This window comes from Symphalangus syndactylus, chromosome 5, assembly GCF_028878055.3.
Source record: "Symphalangus syndactylus isolate Jambi chromosome 5, NHGRI_mSymSyn1-v2.1_pri, whole genome shotgun sequence".
Classification (NCBI taxonomy): Eukaryota; Metazoa; Chordata; class Mammalia; order Primates; family Hylobatidae; genus Symphalangus; species Symphalangus syndactylus.
The window spans coordinates 32,752,752-32,770,536 of NC_072427.2; the positions used below are offsets into that span (position 1 = coordinate 32,752,752).

The window sequence follows — 17,785 nt, forward strand, 5'->3', positions numbered from 1 at the left end:
GTTCCCTAAAACTTAAAATATAATAATAATAAAATTTAAAAAAAAGAAACGAAGTCATTTGTAATGTAAGATTTCCCTGCAATCTGTCTTTTGCTGACTATATTGCCACAGTGGTATTTAACATGTTCTTTCTGAAAGCTCACAGTTAAATGTAGAACCCTGATTGGAGTCAGGCTAGTTTTTTTTTTTTTTTTTCCCCTGAGACTACCTCATAGGCAGTTCCATGTGCATCTATCAGAAGGTTCATCATGTGTGTCTGTCTTTCTTTTGGAGATGTTAACAGCCTTTGGTTATCATTGCCCATCAGGTGGTGCAAAATAGTAATACTCTTATTCTATCACTCATTCTATAAAGAGAAACATTGCTTATATTACTTATTATTATATTCCCTCAATTATTAGGATAACCCCACAATTATTGGGTTATCCTAAAGTACAGTACTTTGAAAAGGGGCAGAATAAATGCTTGACTTTTTTCCCTTCACTTACGTTTTCAAAATAGTGAGCTGGTTTTCTAATATTCTCTCCCAAAGGTGATTGCTGAGGATTTTTCATTTAAGTATTAAGTGCCTTTAGTTTAAGACGTATTTGGTTTGTTTCAATTCACTGAAGTTATTATTCTTTTGATTCTTAAACTATCCCATATTTGACCAATGGAGGAAACCTGAACACAGTGAAAGCTCCTGAGTCCTTTTTCACATGACTCTACTGGTCTTCAGTTTATGTTCATTGCTCTGAGGCCCTTTTTATGGACAAAGTCAGCAATTTTGTATTTTTTAAATATAAACTTCATCATGATTTCCTACTGATATTTCCAATTAAGTCTAAGACTGTAGGTTTTAGCTGAATCTTCTTAATTTTACATCTGTATCTCAAGCCAAAAATCTGTTCCCAATGACACTAACATAATTGCTCATTTACTTTATCCTACACCCATAGTCTCAGAATAAACATTTGTACCAACAATATGATAAAAGAAAACAACTGAAGATTTTTTGCAGTTCTGTCCTTAGAGTAAATCCCACTAGGTACATTACGGTCCAATTACAATTTTAAATTTACATGGAATTATAATTCCATATACTTAGAATTTACTTAGAATTGTAACTTTCTGTGTGGCTATATTACCAACTGGATATATCTTTGGAGTCGCCTATTTCATTTTACTCTCCATTTTCAGGAACTACTTTGTAAATTTTTATATCTATAAAGACAAGGTATATTCAAACAAACCTACCTACCTTCTAACCCTGTTTTTCTCATCCTATTTCCTCCTTTACCCTACTGGTAAATTTATGGTTTATTATTTCATTATGAAAATTATAAGCACATACCCACACCCACAATTTGTCCCCACTCCTCTTATTTAGATTAGAAATCTAAATAAGATTTTTTTTCTACCTTCAAAGCCTATACTCATAACTACTTAGGTACCATGTTTCAAGGAATTAACATATTCCTTGGGTCTAAAGAACTGAAAGAACTGAGGCTCCCCCTAAGGCAGAGTAACTACCTACTCTGGAAAACACAGCAAAATCCTCTTCCAAAAAAAAAAAAAAAAAAAAAAAAAAAGGTGGGGGCCGGGGGGAGCGGATAATTTCAGTATGCATTTTTAGTAAACAGACTTTCGCAGACTATTAGAAAAAATCATCATAAGCAATGTTCAATTAATCATTACTTTCCCTTTCATGAATTATAAAATAATGCCATTAAAATGTTCTCTGGATTTTAACTACTCTGTAGACAGTATTCACACCAATTAAACACAATGTAAGAGCAGATGTTTGTGATTGGGAAGTTAAATTGATAACCAGAGAACAAATGAGTCAATTACCATAAGAAAATAAGTGTTGTAATGGAAGATTATGCATTTTGTTACCAAAGAGATAATTAAGCTTCAAATCCTCTTTGACAGCTCCCTATCCCTTCAAATGCCATCATCATTTCAAGAATAATTTTAATTGCTAAATGTACAAGTAGAATTTAATACTAAAATATATTATACTTGCAAAATTATTTTACTAGAAACATCACCTAATTCCATCACTGTTACATAATGCTGAAAATTGCCATTTAATTCAAATAGAAAACAATATAGGGCCAACACCAGTGTTTCAAGGTTACTTTATTATGCTGTGATTTGGAAGATAACTGTTTTCATTTACATTAGCTCTGAATTGTTGGAGTTTCTATTGTTTCATTTTAAAGGTTTATGGACTGAAATTCTTATTAAGCTCTGTAAGCAGAGAAAGAAATCAATTTTGTCCATTTTATGTTAAAACTGCTTTTCTGTAATTCACAAACTTACATCTACGTCGTTTAAAAAAAAAACCCCAACAAATAAAAACAAATAAAAACCAAGCATTTAACAGTGTGAAATCCCTTCAGGGATTTTGTTTGACAGTCTAATCACAAGTCTACTATTGGTACTAACTCAACTAACAAAGCAAGAATATATTTGAATCCTCTGACATTTCTTGAGAAAGCTTCCCATTCCAATGAAGGTGAATAGGCTTCTCCTTAACCTCCAGGAGAAATAGGTGACATCATAATTGTGAAGTAATATTATAACAATGTTTCCACTTGACTATGAAATTATATTTCTCTCCTTTCATCCCAACCCTGCCCCTAGTCTCATTGTCTTTTCCTTACCCTAGCCGTCAATTTAGCTAACAGGTACTCATCCATCTGATCCTAATTAAAAGTATTTCTCAGCCAGCGCGGTGGCTCATGCCTATAATCCTAGTACTTCGGGAGGCCAAGTCAGGTGAATCACTGGAGGTCAGGAGTTTGAGACCAACCTGGCTAACATGGTGAGACCCCATCTCTACTTAAAATACAGAAATTAGCCGGACGCTGTGGTGCATGCCTGTAATTCCAGCTACTTGGGAGGCTGAGGCAGGAGAATCAACTGGGAGGCAGAGGTTGCAGTGAGCCGAGACTGTGCCACTGCACTTCAGCCTGGGCACCAGAGGGAGACTTCATCTCAAAACAACAAAAAAAAACCTCCTTAAAGAAGCATTTCCTGACACCCAGTTCCTCACTCTTCCCTGTTTCTAGCCCTTGACTGCCCTATTTACTATCGAAATTCCAGTGGCCTAAACCAAAATAGGTGCTCAATGCATATTAGTAGAATTTTTTTCAAGGATTCTCAAGTTTCTTAAGGATTCAATGTTTTGTATCATTGTTTCTCCTAAGTCCACTCTTGAGTGTCTGACTTTCTGCATGAATTTTACATTTTGCTTTTAAATGTTTATGATGGGCTGGGTGCGGTAGCTCACACCTGTAATCCCAGCACTTTGGGAGGCCGAGACGGGCGGATCACGAGGTCAGGAAATCAAGACCATCCTGGCTAACACGGTGAAACCCCGTCTCTACTAAAAGAATACAAAAAAATTAGCTGGGCGTAGTGGTGGGTGCCTGTAGTCCCAGCTACTCGGGAGGCTGAGGCAGGAGAATGGTGTGAACCCGGGAGGTGGAGCTTGCAGTGAGCCGAAATTGTGCCACTGCACTCCGGCCTGGGCAACTGAGCGAGACTCCATCTCGAAAAAAAAAGTTTATGATGATGAAAATTTTAATGAACATGAAATTTCAGCACCAACATTTGTACTCATGTTTACGTGTTAGCTCTGTGATCACATGATTTAATTCTAATGCAATGTTCCTCAAACTTTGGGTCTTAGGGTCTACAGCTCTTTGAAAAACTGTACTCTATATATTAATTTTTATTTTGAAAAATTCACAAAAACCTTTATTAAATATAGGCTCCACTTCTTTAACAAGGTTAAACATACTTAATCTTTGCTTGATGTCTCAATATTGTATGTATACACAACATCTAACTTATCCATTCATTCATCATCGTACACTTGGGTTGTTTCCATGTTTCAGTTATTGTGAATAATGCAGCTGTGAATGTGGGTGTAGAAATATATTTTTGAGACCCTACTTTCAATTCTTTTGAACATGTACCTGAGATGGAGCAGGAACCCCTTGAGGGGCCTATAGGCCTCCCCCGCCCCCAGCATGGAAATAAAGGAAAATCTTGAGTTCCTTCAAGAGAAGTTCCAGGCACCTAGCTGGCCCTGAGAAGCAAATGAGCAACTTGATAAGCAAGAGGGTAATAGCAGCTTAAAACAATAGCCAAGGAAGTTAGAATTGTGGGATGTTTGGTTCCCTATAGAAACTAAAGGTAACATCTTAACATACGTCCCTGGGTTGTTTTTCAGAAACCTGAACCCCACCAAATGGATCTGTTGGCATGTAGACCTCAGATAAGGGGGAACTGAGGACTGAATATCTTTGTCCTAAAGTTCTTCCTGAGGGACTTGGGAGAAGTCACACCCATGAGCCAGAGCTAATATTCTTTTCTGCTGACCCCCAAATTTTAAAACAAAACTTCTCTTCCTTAATGAACTGCAAATCAGAAAATCTACCTATGACCTGTAAACCCCACTCCAAGATTTCCCGCCTTTTTAGGCCAAACCCATGTATAACCTCCATGTATTGCCTTATGATTTTGCCAATAACTTCTACTTTCCTGAAATTTCCCCCTGCCTTTAAACCCTTGCTTGCAAGCCATTGGAGAGCTCAGGTCTTAAGCATGAGCTAACTGATTCTCCTTGTTTGGTGCCCTGCAATAAACATCTCCATTTCTCTTGCTGCAATCCCAATGTCAGTGTTTAGCTTTGCTGCACTGGCTGGGCAGACCAAAGTTCAGTTTGGTAACATGCCCAGAAGAGGAACTGTTAGTTCAAATGGTAATTCTAGTTTTTCATTTTTTAAGGAGCCACCATACTTTTTACCAGCGACTATACTTTTTGCTGTACCAAAAGTGCAAAAAGGTTCCAATTTCTCCATATCCTTACCAACACTTGCTATTTTCTGTTTTTAGAGAGGAGCCACCATAGCAGGTATGGGGGTGGTATCACAGTAGTGAGAGAGGAGAAAGGAAGAAACCGGTAAGGTAGGCAGTTAGGGTGGGTCCTCAGTTGAATTATTTTAAACACAACAACCTGAAAAATCAAGCTGCAGGCACAGATAAGGGAACTTGCACAAGGGGGCTTGCCTAAGACATGTTCACAGCCACACAGATAAGAAAGGCTATACAGGTGACTGTGGGCATGACTTGCCCAGACATGCCCACAGTGGAAAATCCCATCTCCTGACACATGTGCAGTAAGGTGAACAAAGCAATATGGCATAACTCAAGCTAAGGGCCTGCACACACATTAGGAGGATGGGGTAGAGCTATCAGAAATTCGCACCTTATGTAAATGAGACGTCCAGCCCTCATCGGTTTCTTTTAAAAAGCCTTTGCATTCAACTGTAAAAACGGCAACCCTCTTCCAGGTCCCCTCTCTGCTGTGGAGAGCTTTCTTCTTTCACTTATTAAATTTTTGCTCCAACCTCACCCTTTGTGTCCATGCCCCTTAATTCTCTTTGTCACTGAGACAAAGAACTCTGAACTCCAGGTGATACCTCAAAAGAGACTGCTACATTGTGGTGCATTGGCAAGACTGTAACAGTACCATATATGTTTTTGTACCGTTTGATTTTTTACCATGCTTTTTGACTATTTAAGAAAATTATTGACTACTGGATAGTTTGAATTTACCTGCTCTCTGATTCTCCCTACTGTTCTACAGTTGGTATTTTTCTGTTAACTGACAGTATTGCTTGCTTTCTTTTCTCCATCTCTCTACTTTCCTTTTTATCATTTCCAAATTTAAGAAAGTGAAAAGTACTCAGTATAAAAAGTGTACAGAACACAGAAAACATAAAAGCCTCCTCTTTATCAAGCTTCAAACTACCTGTCAATACCGGTACCCCCCTTAGAGAGAAATACTATTCATATTTTTGGTGTGTGAACTGTCCAAACATTTTTCTCTGTATTTAAAACACATCACACATACACACACACTTACTTGTTTTTAAAATACAGACTGGAGTCTAGGCAACATAGTGAGACCCCCATCTCTACAAAAAAAAAAAAAAAAAAATTGGCCAGGCATGTGGAAGATGCCTACAGTTTCAGTGACTCAGGAAGTGAAGGCAGGAGACTGCTTGAGCCCAGGAGTTCGAAGCTGCTGTGAGTTATGATTATACCACTGCACTCCAATTTGGGCAACTTAGCAAGACCCCATCTCTAAAAAATAAAATAAAATACAGACTGAGTCAACCAATAACTAATTTTCTGCAACTTGTATTTCTCTCTTAATAATACTGCATATTAGTATACATGTAGCCACATATATAGCATAGTAGGTTAATGGTATGACCATATCCCAATGTAATTATTCTCCTATTAATGCACACTTAAGGTTACTTTTCATTTTTCTACTACAGGTAAATGCTATAATATGATGCATCCTTGTACATATCTTTGTATGCATGTGCAAGGGTTTTAGAAGAAGAGATTCTCAAAGGGAATAACTAAGTCAAGGTGTTTTTGTATTTTACATTTTGATAAATATTACCAAAGGCTGTACCAATTTCATATTCCTGTCAGAGAGTAGCTATTGATGAAGCTATTCAACATTCTACTGCACATCCTAGCTAATTTAATGAAATAAGAAAAAGAGGCTGGGTGTGGTGGCTCATGCCTATAATTCCAGCACTTTGGGAGGCTGAGGCGGGTAGATTACTTGAGATTAGGAGTTCAAGACGACCCTGCCCCAACATGGTGAAACCCCATCTCTACCAAAAATACAAAAAATTACCTGAGTGTGGTGGCATGTGCCTGTAATCCCAGATACTTGGGAGGCTGAGACAGGAGAATGGACTGAACCCAGGAAGCGGAAGTTGCAATGAGCTGAGATCAATCATGCCATTGCACTCCAATCTGGATGACATAGCGAGACTTCGTCTCAAGAAAAAAAAAAAAAAAACCAATAATAATAATAATCAGCTGGGTGTGGTGGTGGGTGCCTGTAATCCCAGCTACTTGGGAGGCTGAGGTGGGAGAATTGCTTGAACATGGGAGGCGGAGGTTGCAGTGAGCTGAGATTGCACCACTGCACTCCAGCCTGGGCAACAGAGTGAGATTCTGTCTCAAAAAAAAAAAAAAAAAAAAAAAAGAAAGAAACAAAATACAAATACGGGAAAAGGGTTGGAGAAATCCACCACCCGCCCCTACCACACACATACACACACATCATGGCAATGACTGTCTACTCAGAACATTCAAGAAAATCTCTCTCACCTGGAGAAATTCCAATGTGCATTACTGTACTATTTGTAGCGGCGAGGGACCCCAATGATTTCATGAACAGGAATAATAATTACACAAACTACAATAGGTCTAAAGCATATGTTACAGCTTTCCTAGTCAAAGTGTAGTATAGGACCAATAGCAATGGCAACATCTGGGAGCTTATTATAAATACAGAATCTCTGTTTCCCCACCCCAAACCCTCTGAATCGGTTTCAGCATTTTAACAAGATCTCCAGGTGGTTTGCAGGCACATTAAAGTTTGATAAACATCGCTTTTGGGCATTTAAATACTGATTATAGTCCTGTAGGTACAAACAGAGAGAAATTTAAATACAATAATGTCAAAAAGCAATTTGCAGAGCAAACTAGATGATACAATATCTGCTAATGAAAAAAATTTATTTGTAGATGTACATGTATGTAAATGCTTTTTGAAGACACCTGGAAGCATACACACTAAACTAATAACAGTTATCCTCTGAGGAAAGGGGTGGGAATGGGGAAGGGGCAATAAAGGAGGAGGTTTACTTTGTTGATACGGTTTGATTCTTTAATAATGTTACTGCATTACTTAAATAATTTTTAAAATAAAAATAAAAGCCAAAAGAATAAGCTGGAAAACTATTAGAATGAAATATAAATCTCTGGTAAACTAGCAGAATAAATGATTAACATGTTTTTTGTTGTCATTCACATTCTTATGTAACAAAAAAAATTAGAAAATGTAAATCTAAAAACCTAATTCATAACTACAAAAACAATAAAATAGTTAGATATGTACCTAACAAGTAAAGCATAAAACCTTTAGGAAGAAAAATATGTAATTTTATTAAGGAAGCAAAATATTAAACAATCGCCTGGTTTGATTCCATCCTGTGTGGCTGTTCTCTTAAGCAATAGTTGTTCATTTCTATCCGCTTTCTCTCCCACCTAAGTGTGTGCCATCACCCCATGGAAGACTCAATGGACATGAACATGAGCCCTCAAGGCCTGAGGACCATGTTTTTCATTGTGAACCAAAGGCTGACAAATATTACCACCTTAAAGTGGACAACGATGAAAATGAGCATCAGTTATCTTTAAGAATGGTCGGCTTAGAGGCTGGTGCAAATGATGAACTGCAGATTGTTGACACAGAGACAATGAATTACGAAGGCAGTCCAATTAAAATAATACTGGCAACTGGCCAGGCATGATGACTCACACCTGTAATCCCAGCACTTTGGGAGGCCAACGTGGGTGGATCATTTGAGGTCAGGGGTTCGAGACTAGCCTGGCCAACATATTAAACCCAGTCTACTAAAAATACAAAAACTCAAAAATTAGCTGGGCATGGTGATGTGCACCTATAACCCCAGCTCTTCAGCAGACTGAGGCATGAAAATTGCTTGAACCCAGGAGGTGGAGGTTGCAGTGAGCCAAGATCACACCACTGCACTCCAGCCTGGGCAACAGAGCGAGACTCTGTCTCGAAAAAAAAAACAAAAAACAAACAACAACAACAACAACAACAAAAAAAATAAAAAATAAAGTAATAGTGGCAACTTTGAACATGATGATTTGAACAGCCAATGATTTTCCTTGGGGGCTTTGAAATGACACCACCCACGGCCTTATGGTTGAAGTATGGTTCAGGGCCTGTGCATATCAGGTGACAGCACTTAGTAGCTGGGGAGGAAGGTGGAGAGGCTTAGAAGATCATGAAGAGGAGGACATGAAACTCTTAGGTACATTTGGAAAGTGATCTGCCCCTGGAGGTGGTAGCAAGGTTACCCAGGTTGTGGGGAGGGAAGAGGAGACAAGAATAAGCTCCAGTGAAGAAATCTATATGAGACACTCCAGCCAAAAATGCACAAAAATCAAACCAAAATGGAAAAGATTCAAAACCATCAACACCAGGATCAAGAATCCTTCAAAAAACAGGAGAAAGAAAAACAATAAACAAACTTCCTAAAACACCAAGAGAACCTAGCTCTGTAGAAGACATTAAACCAAAAAGGCAAGCAAGTACAGAAAAAGCTGGTTTCCTTCCCAAAGTGGAAGCCAAGTTCGTCAATTATATAAAGAATTGCTTCTGGAAGACTGACCAGGAGGTAATTCAAGATCTCTGGCAGTGGAGAAAGTCTCTTTAAGAAAATAGTTTAAGCAGTTTTAAAAATGTTTCCATCTTATTTCACTTAGGTAACAGTTGATATACAGTTGTCCTTTTCATAATGTAGAGTGAGAACTTTCCCTAATATGTTTGATAAATGTTGTCCAAGTTCCACTGCCAAGAATGTGTTGTCCAAAATGCCTGTTTAGTTTTTAAAGATGGAAATCCACCCTTTGCTTGGATTTAAGCATATATGGAATGTTATGATAGGACACAGTAGTAGCAGTAGTCAGACATGGAAATGGTGGGGAGACAAGAATGTACACATGAAATAACCTCGGTATTTTAATAAGTAGCACTGTTTCTATTCAAACAAAAAAAAATGGAGGCACAACTATAGATGCAAATATGTATGAAAATTCTCATACGATTGAAGTGACACATTAAATCGGAAAAAATACACAACTCAATAAAAAATCTTAGAAATTGTAATCACTTGGAAAGAATCATGTTGGATTTGTATCTCATTTCTTACACCAAAGTAAATTCCATATGTATCAAACATTTAATGATTAAAACCAAACACTGCCATAAAAGCACTAGAAGAAGACATGAGATTTTCAAAAAATATAATCTTGGAGGGAGGACTAAGTATGACACAAACTCGGAAGTCACAGAAGAAAATTTAAACATATTGGCTTGTGATACAGTGAAATCTGTCTTTGGACTTCATCCTGGTTTCCTGACACAGAGCCCCTAAATCTCTTGGAATTTCCTGGGTGATAGGAGCAACTTTTGTCCTATAATAAGACAAGTCTTGATGGGGTACTTGATAGCCTCCAGATGAGGGCTAACTACCAGTGGAACCAAACATGAGAGGGTTGGAATTTTCAGCTCCATTCCCTAAACTCCAGAAGGGGAGATGAGCTGAAGGTTCAATTGATCACCAGGGGCCAATGATGTAATCAATCATGCCTACATAATGAAACCTCCATAGAAACTTAAAAGGACAGGATTCGGGAGAGCTTCTAGGTAGCTAAACTCTTGCAGGTTCCTGAAGGGTGGTTCCCAGAGAGGACATGGAAAGTCCATGCCCCTTCCCACGTACCTTGACCTGTGCTGTTTAGCACTTTGTAATATCCTTTATAATAAACAGCTAAATTTAAGTAAGCATTTCCCTGAGCCCTGTGAGCCACTCTAGCAAATTAATAAAACTCAACAAGGGGATCATGGGAACCCCAATCTGTAGCTAGTCAGTCAGAAGTTCTGGAGGCCCAGACTTGAGACTACCACCTGAAGAGACATGGTAGTCTGGTGGTCCTGAGCTCTCTACCTGTGAGATATGACACTCTCTCCAATGCCATATCTCTACATGGAAATGGTGAGGAGGCAAGAATATACATATGAAATAAAGTTGGTATTTAGTAAGTAGTACTGTTTCCATTAGAAAAATAGAAAGGTAGGTAGTGTCAGAACTGAACTGAATTACAGGACATACAGCTGGTGTCCACTGAAGTACTGCTTGGTGTGTGGAGAAATAACCCCCACATTCTGGGATCACAGAGGTTTTCTGCGTTGAGTAGAAAGTAGAGAACAGGAAAAACAACAGTTTGGTGTCTTTGAGTTTTTGTATATTCAAGAGGACTATATAGAAAAATAAAAAGTACACATAATTAAAAACTATCATGAAGTAAAAAGACAATGAAAAGGGGGAAAATAGATAACAGAACTAATTTCCCCAATATATACAAGTTCCAACAAATTAATAAGAAAAAAATTACCAATAAAAACTGAGTAAAAGATATAGACAGTGCACAAAATGAAAATACACAGAATTTCCTAATATATGAGAAAAGATGTTGAACCTCACTCATGTAAGTAATATGCAAATAACAAGAGTATGAGAAACGGACAGTATTATATATCTTGGTGATGATATAAATTGATACAATCTTTTGTAGGGTGATTTAGCAATATCTATAAAAATCCAAATTGTATAAACTCTTTGATACAGCAATTTCACCTCAAGAGATTCATCTATCCGAAACACTCACACATTTGCATAAAGACATAAGGATATTCCCTGAATACTGAAGCAGCAAAAGATTAGGAACCACCAAATAGTAAGCTATTTTAACCACAGTCCATCAAGACTGCTGCTGCTTCCATGCTGACTTGCCCTTATGCCAGGTCATGGTGGAGTGGCTGAAGTCATTTTTGTACTTAAGAGAAGTCAAGAGGAAAATGAGCTACATATACCATTAGTGGGTTTAGTGGGATATATTTATGTGGTTTTCGCCAAAACTTTTGTGTATACCTAAACTGTCTCAGTATAGGAAGACTTCCAGGAATACTCCTTCTGCCCACTGTACTAACAGGACCCAACACCGAGACACAAAGGTGTGGAGTCATATTCAAATGACTGTATCTTAAACACTGGAGGAAAAGACCAAATTAGCTTTCTATTTTCATAGAAAATGACTTACAATATCACTGATATATGAGGAGACAATGAAACAAAATGCAGCAAAAACAAATATTACAACACATAAGTATATAAGGTAATATTTTTAAAGTGTTTTTTTTTCTGGGTTTTGGTAATGTTTGTAGTGTTTATCAGCTTTGAAAAACTAATTTATTGTGCTTTCTTTCCTCGTTCTAAATAACTACTCATTTTGTACATAGTTTGGTACTCACTGTCTTTTTAAAATTTTTTGAGACAGAATCTTGCTATAGTTGCCCAGGCAGAACTCAAACTCCAGGGCTCAAGCAACCCTTCTGCCTCAGCTTCCTGAATAGCTAGGATTACAGGTGTGTATTACCACACCTCGCTACTCACTGTCTTAAGGCCTCCAAAGTAGTTTTCACTGCAGACCTCAAAAAAGCTGGATCTGCTCCTGATGATGACAATCTCTAAGATTGCTTGTTACATCTATTATGCTATTTTTACATACTTCTTTGCTTGAACAGGCATAGACTAGCTCTAGAAGGATAAGAAAAAAATAATGATAATGGTTGCTTCTGTGGAGGAGGGCTGGGACATAGCAGTAATATTTCACTATATATCCTTTCTAGAACATCTTCATATGTTATCTATTAAAAATATTTAATTAAAAATAAAAGTGAGGACAGGTGTGATGGCTCATGACTGTAATCCCAGAATTTTAGAAGGCCAAGGCAGAAGGAATGCTTGAGGCCAGGATTTTAAGACCAGCCTGGGTAACAAAGTGAGATCGCCATCTCTACAAAAAAATACAAAAATTGGCTGGGTGTTGTATTGGTCCCAGTTACACAGGAGGCTGAAGCAGGAGGATTGCTTGAGCCCAGGAAGTCAAGGCTGCAGTGAGCCAAGATCACACACTGCACTCCAGTCTGGGCAACAGAGTGAGACCCTGTCTCAAAAAAAAATGGTAATAATAATATAATAATAATAGTGGAGATATACACACACCTGGCTACAAAGACTTAATTCTGTAAATATATCAATCACAATTCTTTTGAAATGAATCCATAAAGTCAATGAAATGCCATTTAATACCCCAAGAGAAATTTTATCAAAATTTAACAAGCTGAATCTGCAGGCCATCTAGAAGAAAAAAAATTGTAAAAAAAAAAGAAAAAGAGTCTCACTCTTTCTCCCAGGCTGGAGTGCAGTGGGATGATCTTGGCTCACTGCAACCTCTGCCTCCCGAGTTCAAGCAATTCTCCTGTCTCAGCCTCAGGACTAGCTGGAACTACAGGCATGCACTACCAACCCAGCTAATTTTTGTATTTTTAGTAGAGATGGGGTTTCACTATATTGGCCAGGCTGGTCTCGAACTCCTGACCTCAAGCGATCCTCTTGCCTCAGCCTCCCAGAATGCTGGGATTACAGCTGTGAGCCACCAATTTGGTCAAAAACAATATTTTTTTTGAAAAGAACAATGAGAAGGGATCCTTCTAACAAAATATCAACAACGGAAACAGTAGTATTGATGTAGGAATTGATAAAGTTTTCAATAAAACAGAGTTTAGGATAAGATCCACAGAACTTCAGAAATTCCAAGTTTCTCTCCAAGATGGCTGACTAGAAGCATTTCCAGCATATCTCATCCACTTAGAAGAACCAAAATAGTGTGTAGACAATCACACTTTAAATATATTATCCAAGAGGGAGCATGGGAGTTCAAGAGAAAAGCAAAAGGAAACTTCAACATCTGAGGAGAAGGAAAACAGGTAACCCGTGTGGCCAGGACTGGCTGAAAATCGGGAATGTATCCCCAACAGGGGAGAGGGTGAGTGAGTGTGCTTCTGCAGTCCATGTTTCCACAGGGGAATTGTACAACCCAGGCTGTAGGAGAGCACCTTGACCCTCCTGAGTCCTGGATCTCACCTGGGGAGTTACTGGACAGGGAACTGCTCCAGGGACATCCCATATATTCCATCAGATATAGGCAGCTACAGTAAGAGGCCATTCTCAATCCCAGCTCTTAACAAGCTGTGGGTGGTCCTGGGAACAAGTGGCAGTGCCAGGCTTTGGTGTCAGAAATTTGGGCTGGGGCTTGAAGAACTGGGACTCAAGCAGGAGTCTGGACTCCTGCAACCAGAACTGAGAAACTGGTATAGGCAGCTGATACTGAGACTGAGGTATCCCCCTACCCGCTTGGGACCTGAGCAGGAGGAGAGCTGCCATGGAGGCTTGGGATTAAGCTGGGTTGTATCTCCTAAGGCCCCAGACTGAGTTGCAGAACACTGCCATGACTGAACAGGCTGATCTGCTGCCACAGTTAGGAGCGGGAGGGAACTCTGCCAGGACTGGGGCATGAGAAGGAAGTAAGTCCCACTTACACAAGCCACATCTGTAGCTGCTGGGACTGCCCCTCCATGCCCATGTTAAGACCTCGGCATAGCAACAGTCATCCCTCACCCAAGAATTTCACCAGGGGCCTGAGAACTGCCCTGCCACCCCCGTCAAGGAAGGTAGATGCACCCACCATTGGGAGGCCTAAGTACAAGCTTGCCTGCTCCAGCTCCACTCAGTTTGGCCCCCACTCCGCAGAGGGGAGTGGAGGTTAGGGGGATCCAGGTTCCTGAGAATTTTGCAACTTGATCCACCATCTGGGACACCTGTGCAAGCACTTGTCCTCAGAAACAGAGGTTAGGCATAAAACCTCCTATTGTCAATGCAGCTGGCTGTTACCTGCAAGTGCCACCTACTGGCCTGGAGGCTGACATGCACAGCCCATTGCAATAACTGATAAAACAAGGGCACAACACTTGTGAATGAGAAGAGCTTCTCACTACTACTGCTATCCCCATTGCCCATACCACCCTGGCTTCCCAGTAGGTCAAGAGCCTGCTCACCTGCATGGTCTACCTCTACTACAACAGGCATTTGAGAGAGCCACCCAGGGGCCAAAGAATTGGCCTACCTGGAACTACCAACACGGGTACCAGCATATACCACATACCAGGTCACAATGATAGACATACTTAGCCCACCACCACTACCACTGAAGGACCCATCAGGCATTCCAGTCCCCAGCAAAACCTCATCACAGACTCCACCAATAACTGCACACTAACACACAGAAAAATCCACAGATTTAACACTAAGGCTATCTGTAGCCAAGGAAATCACACAGAATCCTTAACGCCACTGCACATACCCAGAAGGAAAGCCAAAACGCCCTATCCAATCAACATTATAGACATATCTTCAATAAAAAGTCTCCCCACTCAATGAAAGCAAATTCAAAAATAAGAAGTAGTGACTGTTACTCCAGATGCACAGAAACCAATGTAAAGATATAGGAAGTATGAAAAAGCAACATATTATGACACATTCAAAGGAACACAATAATCTTCCAGCAATAGGTCCTAACCAAAAATAAATCCTTGAACTTCTAGATAAAGAATTAAAAATACTGATTTTAAAGAAGCTCAATGAGATTGCAAGATAAATCTGAAAACCAGTACAAAGAAGTCAGAACATCTATTTAGGATACCAATGAGAAATTTATCAAGATAGGTATCTTCAAACAAATTCTAGAACTGAACAATTCATTGAAGGAATTACAAAATACATTTGAAAGCTTCAACCATAGACAAGCCTGAACAGAAGAAAGAATCTCAGAACTTTATAAAGGCAGGTCTTTTGAAATAATCCAGTCAGACAAAATATAAAAAGAATAAAAAAGAACAAAGACTTCAAGATGTTTGTGACTATATAAAGTGACTGGACTTGTGAATTATGGGTATTCCTGAGGGGGAAGAAAAATCAAAAAGTTTAGAAAACCTATTTAAGGAAACAACTGATGAAAACTTCCCAAGTCTAGCAAGAGATTTAGACATTCAGATACAGGAGGCCTAGAGATCCTGAGGAAAATACATTCCAAAAAGGACTTGGAATATGCACCACAGCATATTATAATCAGACTATCTAAAGTCAAAGTAAAAGAAAGAATTTTAAAATTAGCAAGAAAAAAAGCATTTAGTTACCTAAAAAGAAAACCCCATCAGACTAACAGTGGACTTCTCCGCAGAATCCTTATAAGCCAGAAGAGAATGAGCTGGCATTTTCAAAGTGCAGTAAGGAAAACCACCCTCACCACCACCACCAGCAGCACCACCACCACACCACCAGCAGCACCACCACCACCAGCACCAGCACCACCACCACCAGCACCAGCACCAGCACCAGAACCAACACCACCACCACCACCACCACCACCACAGGGTACATGTGCACAACGTACAGGTTTGTTACATATGTATAGATGTGCCATGTTGGTGTGCTGCACCCATTAACTCGCCATTTAACATTAGGTATATCTCCTAATGCTATCCCTCCCCCCTCCCCCCTCCCCCCACCCCACAACAGTTCCCGGTGTGTGATGTTCCCCTTCCTGTGTCCATGTGTTCTCATTGTTCAATTCCCACCTATGAGTGAGAACATGTGGTGTTTGGTTTTTTGTCCTTGCGATAGTTTGCTGAAAATGATGGTTTCCAGTTTCATCCATATCCCTACAAAGGACATGAACTCATCATTTTTTATGGCTGCATAGTATTCCATGGTGTATATGTGCCACATTTTCTTAATCCAGTCTATCGTTGTTGGACATTTAGGTTGGTTCCAAGTCTTTGCTATTGTGAATAGTGCCACTATAAACATACGTGTGCATGTGTCTTTATAGCGGCATGATTTATACTCCTTTGGGTATATACCCAGTAATGGGATGGCTGGGTCAAATGGTATTTCTAGTTCTAGATCCCTGAGGAATCACCACACTGACTTCCACAATGGTTGAACTAGTTTACGGTCTGACCGTAAACTTACACCAACAGTGTAAAAGTGTTCCTGTTTCTCCACATCCTCTCCAGCACCTGTTTCCTGACTTTTTAATGATGGCCATTCTAACTGGTGTGAGATGGTATCTCATTGTGGTTTTGATTTGCATTTCTCTGATGGCCAGTGATGATGAGCATTTTTTCGTGTGTTTTTTGGCTGCATAAATGTCTTCTTTTGAGAAGTGTCTGTTCATATCCTTTGCCCACTTGTTGATGGGGTTGTTTTTTTCTTGTAAATTTGTTTGAGTTCATTGTAGATTCTGGATATTAGCCCTTTGTCAGATGAGTAGGTTGCAAAAATTTTCTCCCATTCTGTAGGTTGCCTGTTCACTCTGATGGTAGTTTCTTTTGCTGTGCAGAAGCTCTTTAGTTTAATTAGATCCCATTTGTCAATTTTGGCTTTTGTTGCCATTGCTTTTGGTGTTTTAGACACGAAGTCCTTGCCCACGCCTATGTCCTGAATGGTACTGCCTAGGTTTTCTTCTAGGGTTTTTATGGTTTTAGGTCTAACATGTAAGTCTTTAATCCATCTTGAATTAATTTTTGTATGAGGTGTAAGGAAGGGATCCAGTTTTGGCTTTCTACATATGGCTAGCCAGTTTTCCCAGCACCATTTATTAAATAGGGAATCCTTTCCCCATTGCTTGTTTTTGTCAGGTTTGTCAAAGATCAGATCGTTGTAGATATGTGGCATTATTTCTGAGGGCTCTCTTCTGTTCCAATGGCCTATATCTCTGTTTTGGTACCAGTACCATGCTGTTTTGGTTACTGTAGCCTTGTAGTATAGTTTGAAGTCAGGTAGTGTGATGCCTCCAGCTTTGCTCTTTTGGTTTAGGATTGACTTGGCGATGCGGGCTCTTTTTTGGTTCCATATGAACTTTAAAGTAGTTTTTTCCAATTCTGTGAAGAAAGTCATTGGTAGCTTGATGGGGATGGCATTGAATCTATAAATTACCTTGGGCAGTATGGCCATTTTCACGATACTGATTCTTCCTACCCATGAGCATGGAATGTTCTTCCATTTGTTTGTATCCTCTTTTATTTCATTGAGCAGTGGTTTGTAGTTCTCCTTGAAGAGGTCCTTCACATCTCTTGTAAGTTGGATTCCTAGGTATTTTATTCTCTTTGAAGCAATTGTGAATGGGAATT

The 17,785-nt window shown here is 39.3% G+C and overlaps 1 protein-coding gene and 1 pseudogene across 9 annotated transcripts in view; one reads left to right on the forward strand and one right to left on the reverse strand.

The window, feature by feature from the left end:
* Positions 1–17,785, reverse strand: part of NEO1 (neogenin 1) — a 268,181-nt gene that overhangs the window by 129,367 nt on the left and 121,029 nt on the right. Inside the window, exon 1 of one of the 9 annotated variants that reach the window (XM_063640175.1) lies at positions 6,722–6,883. The exons of the other annotated variants lie outside the window; for them this stretch is intronic. Coding sequence (XP_063496245.1) covers positions 6,722–6,854 — 133 coding nt within the window. The 5' untranslated portion in view covers positions 6,855–6,883. Of the gene's footprint in view, positions 1–6,721; positions 6,884–17,785 lie in introns of those variants that run through there. 9 annotated transcript variants of the gene reach the window in all.
* On the forward strand, positions 7,085–9,728 carry LOC129482288 (nucleophosmin-like; annotated as a pseudogene).